This window comes from Phaethon aethereus, assembly GCF_964289735.1.
Source record: "Phaethon aethereus genome assembly, chromosome: 1".
NCBI classification, from domain to species: domain Eukaryota; kingdom Metazoa; phylum Chordata; class Aves; order Phaethontiformes; family Phaethontidae; genus Phaethon; species Phaethon aethereus.
Genome location: NC_138575.1, coordinates 95,861,313 through 95,885,595, shown reverse-complemented (window position 1 = coordinate 95,885,595; position 24,283 = coordinate 95,861,313). Strand labels below are relative to the sequence as shown.

At 37.0% G+C, this 24,283-nt stretch overlaps 1 protein-coding gene across 1 annotated transcript in view; it reads left to right on the top strand.

Annotated features, from left to right (window-relative positions):
• ABI3BP (ABI family member 3 binding protein) overlaps positions 1-24,283 on the top strand; it is a gene marked incomplete at its 3' end in the record, with an annotated part of 169,208 nt that overhangs the window by 73,337 nt on the left and 71,588 nt on the right. Inside the window, 15 exon segments of the mRNA XM_081996262.1 lie at positions 504-578; positions 1,783-1,851; positions 3,123-3,197; positions 3,879-3,953; positions 5,284-5,349; positions 5,687-5,752; positions 7,585-7,659; positions 9,184-9,219; positions 9,222-9,239; positions 10,663-10,737; positions 19,776-19,841; positions 20,179-20,244; positions 21,932-22,000; positions 23,086-23,160; positions 24,130-24,204. Of these exon segments, the coding sequence (XP_081852388.1) occupies positions 504-578; positions 1,783-1,851; positions 3,123-3,197; positions 3,879-3,953; positions 5,284-5,349; positions 5,687-5,752; positions 7,585-7,659; positions 9,184-9,219; positions 9,222-9,239; positions 10,663-10,737; positions 19,776-19,841; positions 20,179-20,244; positions 21,932-22,000; positions 23,086-23,160; positions 24,130-24,204 (981 nt within the window).

Genomic DNA, 24,283 nt, shown 5'->3' with positions numbered 1-24,283 from the left:
ACTAGTTCCATGATTTTTTTCCATTATCTCAGCATCACATAGGTCTGCAAATGGTATTTTTAAGATCTGCTTTAGAATCTTGGCTACCAACACTCACAGAGAGCTGCTTATTCACCATTCTTGTGTTTCTGTAACCAGCTGAAAAACTTATTTCTTACTGGCTTAAAAACTGCTTAAAGACAGTGTTGTCATATCTCATCATTAGCTTATTTCTTTTCCTATAGCTGCAGCTTTTATCACAGAAAATTTAGTAAGATAAAATTCCTTGTTGATAAGAATACTTTGGGCTTGTGGAACTCAAATTTCAAGGCCGAAGACTGCATTGCAAGCCATCATCTCCTGTTGCTGTGGCACAGTCGTTGTCTCATGTCTCAGGCCATCTGCCATCTTGCTTAGCTTTGCATTAGCCTCATATGGAATTGCACAGCCTTCACTAAGCTATTTGATGCTAATCCATTAAGTCACAGGTCTCTCAGCATTTTAAGCTCAGATTCTTTTTTCAGCTTTTGAGGAAACACAGCCTGTTTCTTCAGGATCCAAAACATCTGGTACCACAGAAGTGCAACCAACCAGATCTGGTAATGATTTCTCATAAGATTAATCCTCTTGACAGTTAGGATTTTTCAGAGGAACCATAGTGCCTCTCATTAAATAGGTTGTTCAGTTTGACATAAATGAAGAATAACTGCAGGTATGAAAGTGTTGTGTCAAATAGCAGGTTTCTTTATGAACTTTTACATGAAATACTGAATTAGTAGTTTCAAGGTTTTTCTGTAGTTGGCTACAGAATGTAATTCTTAGCTTTAAAATTAAATTGGATTTACAGTAAATACTAAATTTAAATAGGCTTGTCCACATCTGAGTTTTGTAAGTGGAGTATCCTGATTTGCTGAGTCCCGAGAAATTAATGGAAACTGCAGAAATTCCAACACTTTCTGAAAATGTAGCTCTTCTTTTAGCCTTTCTGTATAAACATAGACATAATTCTAAGTGCCCAGATTTCAAAATTGGCACTGTAAAAACATGACATTGAAGATTCAGACACTAGCTAGTTGGTCCTTAGAAAATGTCTATGATGTGTTGATTTTATAGATGAGTTTATAAGACTAGTTATTTACTTGGGGTCACTGGCATTTATCCAAAAGAAGAAAAAAAAAAAAAAAAAAAAGAATATGAGAACCAGTTGAAAGATGTCACTTGATTAGCATGCCAGTAGTGTAATGCCTGATGCATATGTTTTTGGAAGAAATTAATTTTTGAAGGAAATCCACTAGTAAAAGGGAGATTGATTGCAACTGTCAGCCATTGACATGTCTGACAAAAGACAGTGTGTATGTTTCATTTGGTACAGTTCCTACTTTTTCATCCTTTTTCTTTCTCCAATTTCAGCACAAGGATATCCTCCTTCTTGACCCTTGGAATTCTAGACAAAAATTCCATGTAGTCCCAGTTTGCTAATTTTTATTTATAATTTGTTGTCCTTTTTTGAGTAACTTTTTATTTCTCCTTTTTAACTCCGTAGTTCAGCTACTTTTTGTGCAATTCTGCTAAAGATTTGGTCATTAGTTGCATTATGTGTCTGTGCATTAACACATTTTTTTTGAAATTGTTTTCAAGTCATACTTGGTTATTGTACATTTCAGAGTCTACCTTTCTTGCAGAACACAATATATTAAATATTGCCTAAAATTTTCTTCAGCTCATAAAGGAATATGATGCAGTTGCATGATGGTTCTTGTCACTTCAAAACAATACAGCATGATTTTTCTTTTTATTTTCCAGCTTCACATGACTTTCTTCATCTTACTTCTACTCCCCAAACTTTCACAGCTTCAGAAATACCAGACACTGGTAAATTATAGTAATATTATTTCAGAAGCATACCCTTTTGTTTGGCTAGTTGGTGCTGAAAATTTTATTACTGTTTCCATGTTGATGATTTCAGGCAATTATTCCATACTGCTTGCATTGGGTGTTGCCCTGTGTGTTAGTTTTTCAAATCCTGTAACAGCATACTCATTCCTGTGATCAGGCACAGCACAGGTTTAAAGCAAGACTGCAACTAGCTTACAGAGCAGTATTGATCAAATGAGTGTGTCAGGAAAATATTTAAATTTTGCAAAGCTTAAGACTGTTACAGTCAAGTAAGATACAATATTTTTTAATTATAAGATTGTTTTCTTTCTCTATTTTTTTCTGTCTGTTATTCAACATCCATATAGATTTTGCTGTGAATTTTCCTATGTATTGTCTTAAAATAAGAAAGTAAACACTTCTCAGGCAGACGTTTCTAACTAAGCTATACTTTGGGTTACATCCTTGGTGATAAGTTGTTGTTTTCCCTGTAGCCTTTGATATGTGAGGATGCTTAAGTTTTTTAAGCATTGCTTAGACATGAACGTGCGAAGTACATTAGAGGTGAGGGCAATGAGGAAGGGGTGGGAGGAGGTGGAGGGGAAAGCAATTCACTGCCCAAAACTTTACTCTGTGCAATGCAGCTGTAGTTTACTAAGTTCTTTGCTGCATAACCTACTGGTTGTTGACATCCCAATACAGTTTTCAAGAGTTCAGTTTTGTTGCACTGTTCTATAAAGCATCCTACTCGCAGGCAATGATTTTAAAGCAAGCTAGTTCATTCTGTTATATGGGTTACCTGGGACCAAATCTGACTGGAAAAAAAATGGTCGAAACGGAGAAACTGCATAGAGCTAAGTGACTTAATGAAGTGGTACCAAGAGACTTTAATCTCCTGTAATAATAATTTTTCCTAAATTTTCTGAAGAATTCTTAATGTCATAGAACTATGTGGTATAAGTTGTAGAACTGCTTTTTCAAGTGCTGTTTAAAGCAAGTAAATGTAAAAATATATATACATTGTTTTTCAAACACTTATGAACATTTGCACACATGAGAAAACGAAAATAACATCTTCAGCTAAGCAGTTAGTGAGGGTATTTAAAATACTTAGAAAAAAGAAGGCTAATATTGTAAAGAAATAAATAATCATTTAAAAAATACTCTGCAGAGCAGTGGAAGGTGAAATTTGTCTCCTCCAGATCTTCCTTCTTAATTTATTTACATGAAGTTATTTCTTAGGTGTATTTACTTTTTTTTTCCTGCAGCTAGAGATACTACTGAGTTGGAAATATCCATGCCTATAATTACTACAGAACCTCGGTTGTCAGAAACAGCACTGGGTAAAATTGATAAGATTACTTTATCTAGTTGTAAAGATTTTCTTTTCATTTTTATCCTTGCTGCTATTTTTAGAAGCTTTGCACTGCTTTAATCGTCACCATCCCGGTAATTCATACCACTTATTGCTGCCATTAACTAGATTCTCATCTGCACGCACCATTCATCTTTGTAGATGGAGGATCAGGGGCATAGAGGTGGGTTCCCTTTAGTTGTCTGGGTTTGGTTTTCTCATTATTGACGTTCCCAGCTGTGGTCCTGCCTTTCTCAGTTTTGGAGTTTTTTTCCTGTGCTGAGAGAACTTAACTGTGAGAGGGAATTAACATGTATTTCTTGTGTAATTTAATTTCTGTGAAAAGGTTGTTTTGACAGCTTTATATTGGCTGTCCCACTGACTGTTTTCTGGATCAAAACATGTTTTTTTTACTACTTGCAATTCTTAATGTGCTAAGATTATTATGTAGTAATAAGAATTCTCATTAGTATGAATAATTAGGTCACGTGGTTTCCACATTGACTTCCACACCAGCCTAACAGTTCATGAGACACAGCAATGCCTAACTGATTTCCAAGCGAATTTCCCTGTGCTTCCATTTTAACAATGTAATATTTGTCTGCTGAGTCCTGTGCTATCCATAGTAGCTCTGAGGCAGTTAAGCCTTTTAACAAGATTGTCTTTTCAGATTTAGGTGAAAGGAAGCCTCTTTCTTCAAGACCCACAACATCTGGCATGCCAGAAATGCCACTAATCTCAGCTGGTAATGATATCTCTCTTCACTGTAGTTCTCCTGACATCTAGGCAGTCTCTCAAGAGACAAAACAATGCTTTGCTAAATGGAGGGTATATTCTGACTTGCTCTGTGTAAAAGTATAACTGGAGAGAGAGACCAGTTGCATCTGCTGCAACGTTTGAGAAATCTGGAATGAAATGTTGGAATGATAAGATTAATTTTTCTTACGTTTGTAAATGATTAGCTAGATTGTCCTTTGGGGCTGTCCATTTTTTGGTGAAGGATTGTATATATATAAGGAGGCCTTTTATTTGGAATGGTTGAATGAGTGCTAGCATGTCAAATTTGGTCCTTTTGTACATTGGATGCAAAAGCTTCTCCATAGATGGAAAAAGCATTATCTGCTGTTCTTAAGAGTACCCCATGAGTTTTTAACCATGGGAAAATGCCAGTTACAGATTTGGTTAGTGAGTCATTCAATGTTGATAGAAAAGCTTCACACAGAAGGCAACTTGAACAGAAGGGTTTCAGTTTCCAAAGGTCAGGAATAGCAAAAAAGCCCAGAGAAATCACTAGGCACCATTTCCTTATTACCACAAACTTCTTCATCTTTGTGCATGTTTGAAAACTGTCACCAACAGTCTTTCTTCCCTTACATCTGGAGTTAAGCCCATGGTGTGGCAAACATGTGCAGTGCAAATGAGTACATGTAGACAAGATTTTACAATAGTTTATATATTAGATTGTGCATTTTCTCTGTACAAAACTAGAGTAAGAGAGTATGAGAAAGTCACTTTGGTGGTCACTTGTTCTTCGTTCTACAGTGGGATGATGGACTGTACAAGTGTCAGTGGTTGAAAAATGTGCTAGAATTCTGCAGAAAAATTGCATTTGATCACTGTTTGCAGCCATTTCTCAACAGAGTCACTGCACTTCATTAGTGACAGGGACTGAGATTTCTGACCCATAGAATGAAGGTTTTGGTTGATTCTAGGGAAAAGTGAGATCAGATCATGAACTCTGAATCCAAAGGTGGTTCTCTGGCTCCCATGTTCCCTCTGCAATGACTGTTGGCATCTTTCAACAATATGTAAGGAGTGGTTTGGTGAAGTAGTCATTTAGCCATTTTTCAGCTGATGGAGAGCCACGTAGCTACTGAGTTTCTGAGTCTTGCGTTAGTTACAACCATGGCAAGACAGTGGACTGCTGATTTGGTCACTGAGTCACAAGATACTGCCAGGAAAAGGCATGTGTTGCCCTAGATACAGACATTTGGGGTTCTGCGAACCGGTGCTGCTTGTGCTGCCATGGCAAGACCGTGCAGATATCTCAAGATCATTTCCATGTCTGACCGTAGCAACCCAGAGGCCGGACCTGGAATCCACCTCGTCTGCTTCACTGGAAGCCACAAGGACTGTGATGGGTAAATAGCCAATGATTCCCTTCCGATGTTGATTACTTTGGCAATGCTTTTCTCTGCAGCGATGAGCCTGTTCTGATGTTTTGATGTCCTGAAAAGTGGGTCCATGATGAGGTTGGTCCCTTATGTCTCCTTTTTAGAAACTGCTCCATTTGTATAGCTTTCTGCTGCCTTTTTTGAGGTTCTCCTTCTAGGTTTACTCTGTTACCTTGGGCTGCCTATGCCAGTTGAAAGATAGCATCATGCTTCTGTGGGGAGCATTTATAGCTCTATCTTGATAACAGCCATGCAACAGCAGCCTGTCTGAGGACCTGAAGGTGGTTTTTGTGTTTGATCTTAGCTACTCGAAGACCCAGGCTGAAGTCCACCACTCCTTCCTCCCTGGCAACCCAGCAAACCGTGATGGGTAACTAGAAAAAAAAAAATCTTCTCTCTTAATTTTCTCCTCTCTCTCTCGCTCCCCATCACACCTCCCACCCCACACCGCCTGGCATCCTTGTCATCTTCCATGGAGAGTATGAAGACCTGTTGGTACAGCTTGGCTTGCTGAAGCACTCGGCACACTTGTTCTGCAATTCTGTTGTTTGATCCCACATGCTTTTTCCATCGCTGATGAGCATTTTCTGTGGGGATTGAGTGACAGCTTGCATAGAAAACATATTACCGCACCTTGTCTTCAGCTGCCATTCCCCTGCTTCTTTGTGTTTTGGTAGCAGGTCTTCCTTGGTCTGACACAGTCAAATACGACGGCGTTCTTAAGAGGCAAATCCCAGCTGGGCTGAGCTGGACTGGCACAAGAGGACGGCACTGCAGTTCAGCTGCCCACCAGGGTTTCCTGGTCCAGGGGTGCAGCTATTGGTTGCTTCACTGCTGACTTTCAAGGTGGCCAGTTGTCATCTGGCCACACCTTTCCATTGCTGTCACCTGGAAGCGGGAACGCTCTGCTCTACTAGTGCTTTTGAGGTCACGTTAGGGTTTTAAGAGCGATGGCTCTTTTCAGCTTTTGAATCACGGCACGTTTCTTCAAGGTTCAAAACACCGGCAGCCTTTGGTGCCTGGCTGTGCTGCCGACCTAACTCGGTAACGATATTTCTTGCAGATCTGGAAACAGTGCAAGATGGGAATTGTCCCGAGATATGTTGAGCTTTTAGCCGAACTGTTATTTGTCTTGGGCCTGCGTTGAGGTGAATCATTAAGTGTAGATATGAAACTGCCGTACATGAAAAGCCGTATTTACTTAAGGCATTGGACATGGCACTTGGCAGCAAGGGGCGGAGATGCTTGTGGCGATAGCTGCTTGCACATTGGCAGGTGTACAAGACCAGTTCTGTGACCTGGCAGTATGTTTTACTTCGTGAGGTAACAAAGCAGTACATGAGCAGGCTGGTAAGCCTACAGACCTGAAGTTAAGTCCAAGTGTGTCATGAACCATATTAAGTGACTTGCAGTGTTGTCCTGGTTTCAGCCAGGATAGAGCTGGTTTTCCTCACAGAAGCTAGTGTGAGACTGTGTTTTGGATTTGGGATGAGGAACTGTTGATGAGGAACTGCGGGAGGGGGAGTGAGCGAGCGGCTGCGTGGTGCTTAGTTGCCAGCTGGGGCTAAACCACGACAAGTGTTATTGTGGCACTTTGTCTGTAGCAGTCTTGCTTTCATATCAACTGAGATATGTCATGCGCTTCAGGGTCTTTTCCAGGGAACTTACATTTCTTGCCTTGCATTAACTAAAGGCGTTTTCTTAGGTTCCTTATTTTTATAGTGGAGAGATCAGATGTTTATAATTATTACAAAACATATAAATTTGGTTGGGCTAAGGGTTTTTCTTTCCTTGTCTAGTGATGTTGTCTGGATCACTTTTTGCATTCTTTTATTTTTGCCAGTTTTTTTAGTTTGATTTTTTCAGTATCATCATCTTGTAAATTTGCTTTCACTTTGCCTTCCTTTCCCAGTGTTCTTGAGCTTTTTCAGTCTTACATTCCTATTAATCCCATGGGAATTTTTTTTCTTTTCTACTTGTGATGTTCAATTTCATTTTTTACATCATATTAATCTTTTTTCACACATTTTTGCACATTAACCTTTTTCTTTTTAAAATTTTACTTATTTTGCAGAATATATTTTTATGTTTCTTCAGTTCCTTTTTATTTTGACACTAACCATCGAGTCCATGGTTGCAGATGATGCTGTGGTGTGATGGTTCATGTATCTCCTAAATAATAAGCCACAATTTTTTTTCCAGCCTCACATGACTTCCTTCACATTGCTTCCACTCCCCAAACATCTACATCTGCAAAAATGTCAGAGCGAGAGACTGGTAAATGACATTTGTTTTATTTCCAATCCTTCATTTTTTTTTATATTTAAGTAGTACTATTCCGATGTTTGTTATTTGTCCTGTCTTTTTAATGTTGCCTGCAGTGGTCTTTCATTTTTTCATTAAGGCTTCATGTTATGTGTAATAATTGCTAGTGTTCAGCAGTTCTAGCCTCAAGTAAGCGATCCTGATATCATTTGACTATTTTGGGGTAGTATCATATTACTGAAGGGTTGCAGAGGGGAGAGTGGGGCAGAATTTAGCAGATGAGAGGAAATTGTAGAGCTTTGATGAATTTTGGGTTGTCCATGTAACAATTATCCTTTGGGGAGGGAATGTTTTGTCTTTAGCCAGTATGGCACTTCTTAAAGAGATTTGTTGGTTGAAAATTTATTTCCTGTTAAAACCTTTTTAAGTAGTCTCTAATATTACAAAAACTGCTGCCATACAGAATTTTAGTATTAAAAGCTATTTTTGCAGTTATTTCTGCTAATAATTTATTTCTCCCTGTGTATTTATGGATGAAATAGTTTTTTAGGAAGAATATGTTCATTTGTATTTGAGCATGAGATTTTTCGCAGCATGTGCTCATAAAAAAAAGTAGAGGGTTGCTGTGAGGTTCTCATGTGTGTTTTTATTCAGGCTGGGATGATTTAAGCAAGTAATATTTTATTACATCCTTATATCAAACATCATTCTCTTTCTGGGGACCAATTTTAAAATCGTTTGTCTTGATTCTGCAGTATTCTATGCTGAGACAACAAAGCAACCATATACAAAACTGGCTTCTGAGTAAAAAATTAGTTAAAGCCACTTCCTTGACTTCTCTTGATACGTTTACAAGTGGTCTCTTCAGTATTTCAAGGGCAATGAGCATTAATCTTTTTGAATGCACTGACGTAAGTGCTATTGTTGTGTGTCAAAGATGCATGTCTTATCACCCGATTGAAATATCTTTATTTATAGAACTATTGAACATGCACAGATTACAGGGAAACATGGGACTGTGGATGCTCCACATTTGCTAAATGTACAGACACAATATTAGGAGTCTCAGGAAGGACTGATGTTTAAAGTAGACTGTAAATCTCAAATAATGTAAAATTAATTCAGGCCTGGGTTTTCCACTCATTTGCACTTTTGTACTCTTATTTTGTTGGTGTAGAATTAGTAGAAGAGGTGGCTGAATTGCTCTGCTGTCAGTTTGGTTGGTTATCAACTGTGTGCAGGGATGAGTAGCTGCCCAAGGTACAAAGCAGTGATTTATCAGACCTTGAAGTCTTCAGTGTGAAACAGCTGTATTTTTTTTTCTTTTGTTCCTTTCAAGCTCAGTGATGATGATTTTTCATTTTAATAATTCTAAAACTTACTAAATGGGCAGCTTCTTGCATTTGTTGCTGTATTGGTTAAGTGCAACTTGGTAAACATAGCTACAGAAAAAGTGAATTTGTTAGCAATGTGTTTGTGAGAGACAACATGATCTGAAATTCTAACACATGAAAATGACATATTTCTCCATTACAGTAACTAGTCAAGCACTTTTCAATCCTGTTACATCTGACAAAGTGAAGTGGAATTGGATAAATGATCATTAATGTTTTTTGTCATCTGGAGATTAGCTTATTACAACATATATACACTGTTCAGGTTTTCCCTAGTGTTATTTCTTAAACTTTGGTCAGTGTTCTTTTAGTTTCTCATCACAGACAAATTTTGAAAAGTTTTAGCTTTTATCTTATTACAGAATTCACACTGAACACAAACATCATGCAGCTGTGTTAATACTCCATGGGTGGTACTGACAGTTACCCTGTCTCTGCATGATTGCAATATTTTTGTTTCCTTTCAAAGTTGAGAACTCCATTTTATCCAAGGTCATTTCAGTCAAATCAAACTATCTTCATTAGATGGAAAACTTTTAGCAGCTAGTCAAGTGTGACTTTACTGCTCTCTGCAGCATGTTCTGTCTGAACTACCACAGCATTCCCTCTCAATGTAAAGAATTGGGCTACTTAGTTTTCTTATTACTTGACCTTCAACTTCAATCAGTCAAGAGTATTCTTAACATCAAGAGCACTACTCTTTAGTTTTTCATATACCACTGCCCATAGAAATAGACCGTGTTTCTTTCATGCCAGATGCATAATTATGCATATCAAAATCATAGAATCTGATTTTTTTGCATTTGTGTTTTCATTAAAATATTGTCATAAAAACATAAAGATGTTTTAAAGCCATTTTCTACCAAAGGATCGTCTTTCTCAATAATCATGTTTATATCAAAGTAACTTTGTGGCAGTTGCAGGGAAAATCCGATCCCTGGGCAAAGTATGAATTTGTTGAATATGTTCAGGAAAGGCTTTTGATATCACCTTTGTGAAGACTGTCTGCCGTGGTATCTCAAGACTTTCTCTGTTTTGTTAGCTGTTTTGTTAGCTTCCCATAGACCGGCTTTGATCAACATCTGTTTCTTACCTGGTAACCAGATGTATAGCAATAGGTAAACAGCACATACTTGCAGTATAGTTCCGACTTTCTTACCACTGCTCTGGACTGTAGTAACACCAGAAGTCATTATCTTTAAAGAAAATGTGTGTCTCAGGTTTCTTGTGCAATAAGAACTCATGTCAACTATTTCTTTTTATTCACAAGTAGAAAGCATTCTGCTCAGACTGAATAACTGAGGAATATACTCATATATTAATGTAAGCAGTTTTATGTAGGTTTAGTTCTCATTTGCAGTTTTCTCTACCTAGGCTGTTTGAAAGGATACAAATGAGAATACCTCCCTGATCAAACTCATGTTGTATCCATACCGTAGGAGACAGCAGCTTGGTTGTTCTTCTGTCAGTCATCCTACAGCTGACTCTCAAGCTATTGACTGTCTTGATTTTTATTTGTATCATTGTTTCCTTTCACAGAACTGCTCTGCCAGCTAGGTATTGTGGTATTTTAGTGGCTTTGATACCACTGTGACTTTTAAAACAGAGATTTCCTTTCCAGCTTCTGATGAAACACAGCCTATTTCTTCAAGATCCACAACATTTGCTATTCCAGAAATGCCATCAACAAGATGTGGTAATAGCATTTCTTGAAAATGTAATTTTATTAGTTTAAGAATTCTCACAAGAAATGTCCTTATACTTTTGGTCGTATTGTTAATTTACATTTCTTTACCTTGGGATTAATATTATTACAGGAAGAAGGTTATGTATTGCTGCATTTGGGATAACAATATTGAAATAGTAGGCTTTTAGGATTATCATGACAGAGAATAGTGGAGTATTACAGTTATAGCTTATTTTTTTGTAATTTCATATTACACACAAATTATAATTTTTATGGAAGTTTTAAGGACAGAGATGACTCAGATTGTCTTTGTTTATTTGTACTTTGGTTAAACGTGTATTTATTTGTACTATAATTATTCATTTACATTGATACTGAGCCCTGCCCCAATTCAGCTGTCCTGATTTTGCAAAAGTGGTGTATCGACAGATTCCCTGAAATCAGTATAACTACCAGCAGCCATCAGTGGATAGTTATTCTAAATAAATAAATAAACAACAGTACTTTGATCACTCATAATACTCTATTTAAGCAGTGTAATTTCCCTAAAATCTTTTGCTTCAAAATTGTGATTACAGAAATATTTATTGTCATAAAGATTTACCTGTGATTTGACAGGTTCAAGCTGAACGTGGTATTTGTTTGGCTTGTTCTTTTTACAGTAACTGTTCAAATACCCTTGTAAGTTGTTATATTTGACTCAAGTGAAGTGGAACTGGGTAAATTATTATGATGTTTTCTTAATATCTCATATGATAATTTCTCAGACAAGCACCAATATATTTTCTTTTACTGACATCTGGTTGTGAAAAGTTACTCTTTAGTTTCTTTTCTTTCAGGTTTTAGAATAAATTCTAAAGCCTCTCAACAGTTCATGTTTTACAGAACACATATATAGTGTGGTTAGGTTAATATTAATGATTCTGACAAATTTTCCTGCCTCTCTGTGAAGAGAGACTGTCTACTGCTTTATGTTGATACCACATGCTTTTGTAATGCAGTGAAGCATTCCTCCATGACTTTTAAAGAGGTAGTCTAGCTGGATTTAATGTGTATCCCACATTGCATCAGGTGTGTTTATAATCTAAATGATAAAGTTTCTAATTTTGTTGTTCAGTAGTGAGCTTTTGTGTGCAAATAAAACAATGCTTCTTGTAACTTGAGATATTAATTTACTCCATGATTTGCCTGAAGAGGTCATCTTCAGGCTTTTTTCCATGCTGATATATGTTTTCCAACTTGTGTGCATAAAGTGATGTTTTAGGTTGAATTAGCCCTGCTTGATAACTTTATGCTTAATTTCTAATGTGAGGGCATGCTGTATCAAAATAAGATTAAGCATTTGCAGTTCCTTATTTAAAAGACTAATCTGGAACATCCAAACTAAAATGTAGGGGAGAAGAGGTTCGCTGTCAGCTGTTGCTACTGGATAGAATTCTAAAATCAGACACAGACAGCTGGCCTTGTAATAAATGCCTCAAAATTAGATGTTATGTATCAGGAAAAAAAAAAAAAACCCAAAACAAACAAACAAAAAAAAAAACCAAGCCACAAGACAAAGAACAGGGTAGGCTACTGCAAATACCAATTAGAAGTGTGTATACAAGAAATCTAAAATAAATTTAGACCTTTCAGATATGCTAATAAAGGCCCTGAAGCTGATTTCACTCGTTGTTTCAAGATTGTTTTCATATTTGATCTTAGCTACCCAGGCACCAAGCCTGAAATTCACGTCTCATCCCTCCATGGAAACCAGAGGGAGCATGATGGGTAAATGGCATATAATTCCATTAGCTTTTCCATCACTTGCCTTCACTTCCATTGGCTGTGGACAGTGCTAAGATTTATTCAGACACATTACTTTGAGGATTACTTGATGCTAGGCTTTTTTTTGTTCTTGTTTCCCCCCCCCCTTCTCAACTCAACCATTTCTGTATAATCAAAGCTGAAAAATAATTTATCACACTGACTAAGTAGCAGTCTTAAAAAAACCTCTGCTAGCATATGTTGCCTTTAATTTTCTTCTGGTAGTTGCAATTTTCTTTCAAAGAATAGGTACTTAAAAAAAAAAAGGCCAGTCGGAAGAATTGTACCTGGCATGAGATACCAGAGTTGACCCTACTTTATTTCATACCAGCTTTAGTGTTTATGTAACTCCTCATTTCACACCTGATCTTTTAAAGCTGCTGCCATCTTGCTTGACCTCACATCAGTGTTGTCTTGAACTGGACAACAGCTGCTGCCCAAATACTGTGGCTCTGAAGTCACTTCTGTTTTTAACTCCAGATTTTCTTTCAGCTTTTGATGAAAAGCAGCACATTTCTTCAAGATCTGAAACATCTAGCATCCAAGAAATGCCATCACCTGTACCTGGTAATACTTGAAATTAAATACTTGAAATACTATGTGATTTTAAATAGAAATTCTCACAGACATGTCATCATACTTTTGGTATATTGATAGTTAAGTTTAACATGAATCAGAATAACTACAGAACTGTCATAATTAATTTGCTCTTTCAAATACCAGACTAAGGAATTTTTGTATGATGCTCTAAAACAGTAAATGCTCTCTTCTAATTTTGGTCTACACTCCTAATAATTTACAAGTCTGTATTGCTGTGCTTGATGATAATAGGCTTTGGTATGTCTTATTACACACAATAGCAATCTTTTTTTAATTTGCAATACTGCAGATGGATAAGAGTGAAAGCTAATGTAAGTTTTGTTTAAATCGCAGAATGAAACTATTCTGATGGTTGAAAGTGTTGAGTAAGTCCCATAGAAATAACAGAATCAATAGCAATGAATATGTAGGCTTCAAAATAGTGGAGAATGGACCCTTAAGTCCTTTCATCTGAATATATTTAAAGCAGTTATCCAAGTTAAGACATTTAGCTGCCAGTAAGTGAAACAGCACAGGTCCAAGGCTAATAGAACTAAAAACGTGCTTATCACATCTATTGCTGTATTGCTCGAGAACAACTTTTAAACTAAACTGCATAACATTGTAATTAAAGAAAATATTTGTGACAAATTGCTCTTGAGCTGGTGCTTCTCTGGTAGATGTGATGCTTTCAGACACTCATGAAACCTGTTATACCAGACTCCAGTAAAATTAAACTGGTTGAATTATGGTATTTTCTTGACATATAAATTACTTGCATTTATTAATATATAATAATCTATAGTTTTCCTGTTCTTCCTTGCCAACATTTATTCTTTAGGATTCTTCTACTTCCTGTGTTTAGAAAATAAACTAAAACTTACCAGTGCCTTACAGAATGACACTGAACAAATGCAGTTCTATCAATGCTCAGGGTTCTGTTTATTTTACTGTCCCTGCATGAAAAAGTATTTAATTTCCTTTCAGTAATGACAATTCTATCCAAAGTTTAGTTGTTTCCAGAACTCCCTTGCAATAAAAAGCAGACTCAATGGGTATTTGACAGGAGATTTTTAGTAGCTGTCCAACTGCCTGTAATTGCAGGTTAATGGTAAAGCTTGCAGATTCCAACTAAACATTCTTAAAATCAAGAAATGGAAATGAGATATGTTTTATGCATTTATTCTTCAGAAGTATTAATCAGTCTTTATCATTAATGCATCTTTCATACTGAGCAATAACTTATGATCAAGTGCCTTAACATAAAGTTTCAGAAATGGTTGTCTATGTAGTGATATAATAGCACATCCAAGTTCAATTCTTTATTCTGCATGCTTTGCCTCTAAAGAAAGTTACAGTGCACTCTTTTCAAACCAGAGGGATCAGTTTCCCAACACTTAGGATGTTTGGGAGAATGGAGAAAATCATGTCTGATTTAATCTGGAATTCAACATAAAAATTTCCGTGCAAAGATAAGTCCCAGATTTGAAGGAGAGTTAAAAACGTGAGACATAGGCTTGGTATGAGATGAGAACCATTAGCATGTACAGTTGTTTGTATTTAAAGGAATTCCTTGGAATAACCTAAGGAATTCTGGTTTTTAGTTTTGCGCGTGTGTGTTGGGGTGGGGAGGAAGGGAGAGAGAAGAGAGTGGATCTTTCAACTAAAGGAAGGTGAAGTCCAGCCACACAATAAGGACTGCAGTGAAATACTTGTTTATGTGTTATTTCCCCTGGAATGGGTCTCTTACTGATCTTAATGATCTCTTTTAAAAACCTATTGCTTAGTTGATTGCTTGTTTGTTAGTTGTTTTTAGCAAATGTTTACTTGCCAATGTTTTTCAAGCCTGTTTGAACTCTTCCTTATTTCTTGAAGACGTTAATTACTTCACATTTATTGTGCTCTATGGAGCTACACAACTCCAAAAACTAATGTGGTTATTCAGGTAATGAACCATTCTTTCAATCTAGACTTGCTTTTTTTCTTTAAAACCACAGTGTTACCACTTGTGCAGAGACTGCCTATTTCAGGATGACTTTCCTGTTTGATTTAGCTACGTAGGGACTAGTCCTCAAGTCTACATCTCATCCTTTTTGGAAACCACACAAACAGTGATGGGTAAGCAATGTGGGATTTTAGTATTCATCACATTGCCATTTGCTTCCTTTTTACTGCTGTGAACACCTTCAGACAGTTTTGCTTTTAAGTCTAAATGGCAAGCCTGTTAAAGAACTGTTTTGTGTCAGTCACTTCATCAGCAGCTAGAAAGCATTTTTGGTATAAAGTGCTAAAGGACGGGTCTTTTATACCAACATGTAACAATTTCATTTTTCTGTTGGTGTAATTTAAACTCCAGAAAATGTAAAAGAAGAAGTTTCTTAGGAGTTCTGTCTACCATCAGATATTGGATCCTGTTGCCACCACACTGGGCTGCATATCTTTCTCTATTCACATAATACAGAGAGGACTTTTAAGCATTCAGTATCTTGCTTGCGTTTGTAGTTACATCATCTTGAACAGTACAACTTGTGCTGGGTAGGGTGTTGTGCTGTCCCAGCAACAGTGAGATTCCTGTTGCATTTCAAACCCAGATTTTCTTTTCAGCTCTTAATGAAACACAGATAGTTTCACAATTTGTGTCTAAAGCATCTGGAGTCCCGGAAATACCATCAGTCCAATCTGGCAATGACTTTTCTTGCAAACTGAGTGTTCTTGACAGTGAGGAATTATCAGAAGAGTTCCCAGTCTGCTTTTGGTGAAATGTTGGTTTAATTTTCCTTACTTTGGGGATAAGAACAACTTCAAGATAAAAATTCTAAAGCGGGTACTACTTTCATTTAAAGCAATGCATATGATGTTTACAATGCTGGATTATGTTTTTTTTTTTTAATTCTTAGTTCACTTTTGGAATATTATTTGGTGCTATTACTGATATTGCCATTGACCAATTATGTATTACTTAACATCATAGAATTTTACAGTATAATGTCCTGGGCACTTCTGTGCCTGTGAAATTCTGTGAGGCTACTAAATGAACTTTAACTTCTCCATTATATGCAGAGTATTCTGATACAGATAACTACTGTATTGCTTGACGTTATGCTGCTTTCTATTTTAAATTTACTTTGTTATTGCTATAGTTAGGTTTTGTGGTTATTGGTGTTGAAGATATCTTCCTGGTCAGTTACAATGTTGGGGGCAGTCTGTGATGTGTGTAGGGAATTCTCTCAATTGACTGTTCATGTTTACTTGTGGTTTTAGAATACTTTAAAAGTTGTTCAAGTTGTAAATACTGCTGTTGTGTAGAATATTCAAGTATATTTCTCATGAATGGTGACTCCTAAGCTATGCTGTAGTGACAACATTCTTACTAGGGAGATGAAAGATAGCACAGTGGGCATTGCAAACCCAAGTTCAGGGTTTTTTAAATAGCTCAAGACTTGTTAGTCCAGATATGTCTAGGAGAAAAAAGAAATATGTGTTTATTTGGGGACATAAAAGGGTTGATGGTCTTCTGCATGTATCCTAAAGAATCAAGTGAGTTTCTTTAATATTTTTCTTCCTCCATAGGAAAAATCTAATGCTCAACACAGGAACTCTTCTTTTTTTCTTTTGGTATACTCTGAACCTTGTCTTATACTGCAAACCCCTGTAGATACTTGCAAATATTCTATAGTATTCCCCTGTACACTAACAAGTAGGTACTCTGTCTGATATTTTTCATATTAACTACCATGTTTAACAGATCTTCAACTGAGTGCTAGTAAAGGTGCAAACATCGACTAGGTAATTCAGAAAACATATTTGTGGAGCTCTTGTTATTCCGATTTTTCCGCAAACAAAATTGAGATGGAGAGGACAGTAAATAGCCCAGAGCCACAGGGAAGCGTGTAGTCAAACGGATCATTGGAAGGGAGAAATTTCTGAAACTCCTTCAATCCAACCCCTGCCAATAAAGTCTACAAACTTGTATTGCATTTTTTTTTGCTTAGACTGGAGAAGCATCATGAAGTTCTTTCAGAACAAGAATTCCATGTTTGAAATTTTCTCTTTGTTAGTCCATCAAATTTGTGCTCTTCCACTTTTCCTATAATGTGTTCTTGCAAGTGTGATGGCAGTTTAAAATTTTGATTCCATTTTCTGAGGTATCTACTGTTTGACTTACCTTCTGCTTGTGTTAAGAATTTGCTTTATGCTTTTGTCAGAAACTCCTTTCTTCTTATACAAGTAAAGAGATTTTTATCATGATCTTTGCATTTCATTGTTGTCATTTGCATTATCTATTCACTAATTTCTGGAAAATAAATGTGACTCTTCTTTTAGCTCATGCTTGTCTAACAATGTGCTTATGAGATTCTGTCTTTTTCAAGTACCTCATACCTTTTCAGGATGAAAACTTGGTCCTGTGAATTAAGGAGACGCTGTTCCATTAGAGATTCTTACAGATTTTGGTTAAGAAAGCATGAGTTGTTTTTCTTCTAATAGTTGGCTCAACTCTTGATGGATATCCTTGTTAAGTTCACCTGTATGCATTTTTCTGCAGAGAAGCTATTTCCTTTTTTCCAGGCACATATTTTCTTAGCTCCAAAGTTCAGATTTTTAAGGGTGGTGAAAAATGTAGTAATCAGAGCTAGTTAATTGTGCTTCAGATTAAATATAAGGTGGTAATTTTTAAAACTTGACAGTATTTTTGATGCGGGCTGGTTCTGGCTACATATTCACTGATTAGTTCTCAATTTATCGTTTGAAAATACTTGTTTGATGCAGGAAAACAGATTTTGGGATCTGTCATTTATTGCAGTTAAAAGGCAGCTCTGGAACATTATGCCTGCAATTATTATCTACTAGGAGCAGTATTTAGCCAGTGGTTGGGGTTTCTTGGTAATACAGAGTGACAAAAAATTGATGTATGATTTATTTGGTAAGAAAAGTATACCTGAGAAAATGCAATTTAAATACTGATTTATTTGGATGTGATTAAAGTGATGCTTTTATACACGTAGAGAGACTGCCATAACATCTCAAGATAGTTTCCATCTCTAATCTTAGTTCTCCCAAGACCAGTCCTGGAGCCCACATCTTTTCCTTCACTGGAAACCACGAGGACAGTAATGGGTAAACAGTGATTCTGTCAGAACTGCTATAATTTTGGCAATATTTACATATTAAAAGTATTATTTTAAAATCTAATCAAAATCTTTTGATTTTTTTTCCTGTTAGTGGCAATGCCAAACATGCCAGTGAGGTGGTCAGTTATTTATGTAAAAGATGTAAAACAGAGAGATACTTAATTGTTAAGCTTCTCAATCCCTCTTCATAATTTTCTGCTCCATAGGCCTAGTTCACTAAAAGGTTAACTGTATTCTCCATTAACTCAGCTAGGCCACCCTGATTTAAAAATTGAATAATACTGTAATGAATACAAATATCTATGAAAAAAAGTGAATAAAATATGGGCTTCATTCATTTAAAACTCTGTGCTGACACTGCTTTGAAAAAAAACCTGTTCACCTGTAATATCTGAAGGCAGTTTTCTGGTTTAATCTTAGTTACTCAGAGACCAAAGCTGAAATCTACTTCTCCTTACCTTGCAAGCCAAGGAACAGTGGAGGGTAAATATGATATTTTCTTTTTTTTTTTTTTTCTTTTCCCCTGCCATCACTTGACATAATTTTCCCCTGCTTTGGGCAATACTAGGTTTGTTAATACATTTTGGCTTGCAAAAACACTTGCCATACTAACAACATGATCCTGATGTTTGAACCTATGCTTTTTTCCACCACTTGAAAAATCACTTTTTGCAGGGACAGCTGGCAAAAATAATTTGGCATGCAATGCCTGTGAGTCTCTAGATGCAGGTTTTATTTTGAAGATTCTTTCTAGAATGAAATATTCCAATATGGCAGAAACATAATTTTACTTCCTCTTAGTCTTGCTGTGGTATAGCTGTCTCATAGATTCCTTACAGGAAATCAATTGTTTTTTCCTCTTTCATTTCACTAACTTGAGCACTGAAGTTTAAGCTTGATGGATAGTTATGTTACTCATTGGCTTAGAGAATAACCTAAAGGAAGAATGGGAATTTTCAGGAGTCATAGGGAATGGTGAGGCCTTATATAGTTTGTTCGTTGTAACAATAATAATAAAGATGATAGTGACAATAACAGTAAAGAAATACCTTTTTGCAAAAACTATTGAACGGCTAAGGAGAATTGGAGTTATGACTGAGTATTGATAAGATAATGTGCAGTTTATTCCTTCATGCTGGAATAAGGAAGTATTTAGTATTTGTAGTTGCTTACATTTGAGAGGTACATCTTGAACTCTGAATCCAAAGGTGGTTCTCTGGCTCCCATGTTCCCTCTGCAATGACTGTTGGCATCTTTCAACAATATGTAAGGAGTGGTTTGGTGAAGTAGTCATTTAGCCATTTTTCAGCTGATGGAGAGCCACGTAGCTACTGAGTTTCTGAGTCTTGCGTTAGTTACAACCATGGCAAGACAGTGGACTGCTGATTTGGTCACTGAGTCACAAGATACTGCCAGGAAAAGGCATGTGTTGCCCTAGATACAGACATTTGGGGTTCTGCGAACCGGTGCTGCTTGTGCTGCCATGGCAAGACCGTGCAGATATCTCAAGATCATTTCCATGTCTGACCGTAGCAACCCAGAGGCCGGACCTGGAATCCACCTCGTCTGCTTCACTGGAAGCCACAAGGACTGTGATGGGTAAATAGCCAATGATTCCCTTCCGATGTTGATTACTTTGGCAATGCTTTTCTCTGCAGCGATGAGCCTGTTCTGATGTTTTGATGTCCTGAAAAGTGGGTCCATGATGAGGTTGGTCCCTTATGTCTCCTTTTTAGAAACTGCTCCATTTGTATAGCTTTCTGCTGCCTTTTTTGAGGTTCTCCTTCTAGGTTTACTCTGTTACCTTGGGCTGCCTATGCCAGTTGAAAGATAGCATCATGCTTCTGTGGGGAGCATTTATAGCTCTATCTTGATAACAGCCATGCAACAGCAGCCTGTCTGAGGACCTGAAGGTGGTTTTTGTGTTTGATCTTAGCTACTCGAAGACCCAGGCTGAAGTCCACCACTCCTTCCTCCCTGGCAACCCAGCAAACCGTGATGGGTAACTAGAAAAAAAAAATCTTCTCTCTTAATTTTCTCCTCTCTCTCTCGCTCCCCATCACACCTCCCACCCCACACCGCCTGGCATCCTTGTCATCTTCCATGGAGAGTATGAAGACCTGTTGGTACAGCTTGGCTTGCTGAAGCACTCGGCACACTTGTTCTGCAATTCTGTTGTTTGATCCCACATGCTTTTTCCATCGCTGATGAGCATTTTCTGTGGGGATTGAGTGACAGCTTGCATAGAAAACATATTACCGCACCTTGTCTTCAGCTGCCATTCCCCTGCTTCTTTGTGTTTTGGTAGCAGGTCTTCCTTGGTCTGACACAGTCAAATACGACGGCGTTCTTAAGAGGCAAATCCCAGCTGGGCTGAGCTGGACTGGCACAAGAGGACGGCACTGCAGTTCAGCTGCCCACCAGGGTTTCCTGGTCCAGGGGTGCAGCTATTGGTTGCTTCACTGCTGACTTTCAAGGTGGCCAGTTGTCATCTGGCCACACCTTTCCATTGCTGTCACCTGGAAGCGGGAACGCTCTGCTCTACTAGTGCTTTTGAGGTCACGTTAGGGTTTTAAGAGCGATGGCTCTTTTCAGCTTTTGAATCACGGCACGTTTCTTCAAGGTTCAAAACACCGGCAGCCTTTGGTGCCTGGCTGTGCTGCCGACCTAACTCGGTAACGATATTTCTTGCAGATCTGGAAACAGTGCAAGATGGGAATTGTCCCGAGATATGTTGAGCTTTTAGCCGAACTGTTATTTCTCTTGGGCCTGCGTTGAGGTGAATCATTAAGTGTAGATATGAAACTGCCGTACATGAAAAGCCGTATTTACTTAAGGCATTGGACATGGCACTTGGCAGCAAGGGGCGGAGATGCTTGTGGCGATAGCTGCTTGCACATTGGCAGGTGTACAAGACCAGTTCTGTGACCTGGCAGTATGTTTTACTTCGTGAGGTAACAAAGCAGTACATGAGCAGGCTGGTAAGCCTACAGACCTGAAGTTAAGTCCAAGTTAAGTGTGTTATGCACTATATTAATGTATCCTTCCCATTGAAATGCATTTGAATTCTAGGTTCCCAGATATGTTGGTTCATCCTTCTTGGTGTCTCAGTCTAAGTGGCAGACAATGATTCTGAAGTGTGGTTTTGTGTCACTGGAAAAATCGTTTATTTTTATTTTTTTCAGCTGAGTCTCATGTGCTTCAGGGTCTTTTCCAATGGTGCTTCAGTTCTTGCCTATATTAATCCTTTTAGGGTCCTTATCCTCTCTTTTGCAAGAAAATACTTTCTGTGTATCAGAAATTGTGCATCTGTCCTCTGTTACCTCTTTTTTTAAATAGTGTTTTCAAACTGAGTTTTTGTATGTCACATCTTATCCTATAAGGCATAAGCAAGTCTGTCTTTGCCTTTCACCCATTTTTTTTTAGTTAATTTTTGTGTTCTTTTTTCTTACTTTTCTGTCATATTATCTGATGTCTTTGAATAGTTCTTCGTATTTCTTGTGGCAGCTTCTTCATCATTTGCATCATCAGTGCATCCTCACACATTCACATTAGAAAATCTGTTCCATGTGCATTTGAGACTTTTTCCTGTCTGAAGTCTTTAGTTCCTTAGTAATGGGTTGAAATCTGTTCAGTCTATAGGTTCAGCTGATGCAAAAAAGAATTTTTTGGTTTGTTTTGTTTTCCAGCTTCACTGGACTCTCATCATATTACTTTCCCGTCCCAAGCATCTGCAGAAATATCAAAAATAGAGACTGGTAAATTGTGTTTATGATACTTCCATAGTTTTGCATTTGTTTTTGCATCAAGGATATTACAGTTACAGGCTGTTCGCTCTGATTGCTTGGTGTTGTCTGCAGTGTTTGGTATTTAGGCTCTATAACTACATGATGGTATTCTGTGGCGTAGGATCAAATAAAAAAACCCCACAGGAATCATATCATTTTGGAAGCTTTTAATCTGTCAGATAGAAGGACCACTAGCGAGATGGAGTCATTATCAGTTACGAAGATATATTCTTGGTTGGGATGTTTTACCCTGCGTGATTTTTTGTTTGTCATAACATACAATTTTTTTTTCAGTTTTCTCCATTACTAAGCATTTTTTTCAAACTATTTTTCATTATGTTGGAGCTTTTCTTACTGGGTTCAAAGCTATCCAAGATTAAATTTGTATTCATAGCAAAGGTATGAAAGTGTGAGAGATGAGAAGGAAAATTATCCTAAACCTGACAGTTAATATTTCAATGGCATTGTTTTGAATATTCTACCTCGCATTCTGGTTCTTCAATATGTCACAAAAGTTGTGTTAGTTTATGTTATGTCAATTAGATAAAATATCACAATTTAATTTAAATGTTGTTAATAATTTACATGATGTGTACTATATTAAAACCTATAATTCAAAATACTGGTATCTGTTAAACTGAAACAAGTGAAGTGTTGCAAATAGAAATACCTGGCTGTAGAAATTCATATTAGCATATATTTTAAGTATGTATGTCTCTTTCTACAGATGCAGGTGAAGTCAAAAGTGTAGGTGTTTTGATGTTACATGTGCACAGATCAATTGACTCCTGTTGACAAGTCTGCTTCTTAGGGGGACTGCAGTTTCTATCAGGGTGTGTCTGTTAGGTGCATGTGACTTTTTCAAAACTTTGAGGTTTTGTTCATTTCTTTTCAAGCTGAAAATCTTGTGAAACTGTATTATAGTAGTGTTGGCATCTTGCAAAGTAATGTAAAGCAATCTTACTTTTTCTGAACACCTCCCACACACACATACCCCCCAGTATTTCTGCACCAATATGAATCTATCTCTCAGGGTTATTTATGTTTTTCTGCAGTTACAAGTTCAGCTGACCTGGAAAAATCTATGCCTCCACTTTCCAGAACACCTCACGTACTAACAACAACTATGGGTAATAGTAATGCATTAGCTTTTCAGTTAAACCACTTTTGGTGTTTTTATAGCAATTTTGGAAATACTGTTCATCCCAGATACTTTGGTCACCTGCCATACTTGTCTTCTGCTTGAGTCATGATCATCAGTGTAGACCAAGTACCCTTCTTCACATGAGCCAAGACAACTTGTGCTTGCTGCCAAGAAACTCACCTGATAATGTTTCTGATCTTAAATTTGTCTTTCAAAAAGCTACTAGGGCTATTTTGAGATATACTTAAATGAAGTAAGCTAATAATAATAGTAATAATGCCTAAAGCTTAATAAGAACCTTGAAATTACTTGGTTTTTCTCTTTCAAGCTTCAGTGTTATACTCTGATATAGATACACATGTTTATATACTCTATATTGTTTATGTCAGCATAGTAAGCTTCTTTCTTACTAGTTCTTACTGTTCAGTGATTTTTTTTTAACTTTATTTTACCCTTGTTTTATATGTGTATCTATGTATACAGACTATACGACATTAAAATTCACTAACAAAATCTTGACAGAAAACAGAGCATTGAAGAGAATTAAGACAGTCTTTTTTACAGAAATATATTTGCAGTGTTTTTTAGTTTTGCAGATTACACTTTTTCTGCCTTTTTTTGGCATGCTTTATGTTTATAACCATGGTGTTAGAAGTTCCTTTATCTTTATATTTTCTGTGTTGCTTTAAACTACATGGACCATGCTATCTAAAGTAATATTAGCTTTGGTTGGCTGACACTTTAGTTTCAGTCGTCATTTTAACCACTAGCTTCAGCTACCACTCTAAACCAGCACTGCTCCATTGTCAAGGTAAGGCATTCCTACTGTGGGTGGACCTCTGCATTGCAAATTAGGTATGTTATAGGTTATAACATTTTTGGTTGTCCTTACAAAACAAAAAAAGCTCTATGTAGAATTAATAATCATAGATACTGTGACCTGGTTTTTTTATAGCTTTCAATGATATTCAGCCTGTTCTTTCAAGCCCTGTGACACCTAGTAAGCCTGAAATAGCAGATGCTGGACCAGGTACAATAATCTCAACCTAGTTCTTAATTCAGTGGCTCAAACCATGCTCTAAAACTCACTGAAATGAGTACACTGGTAA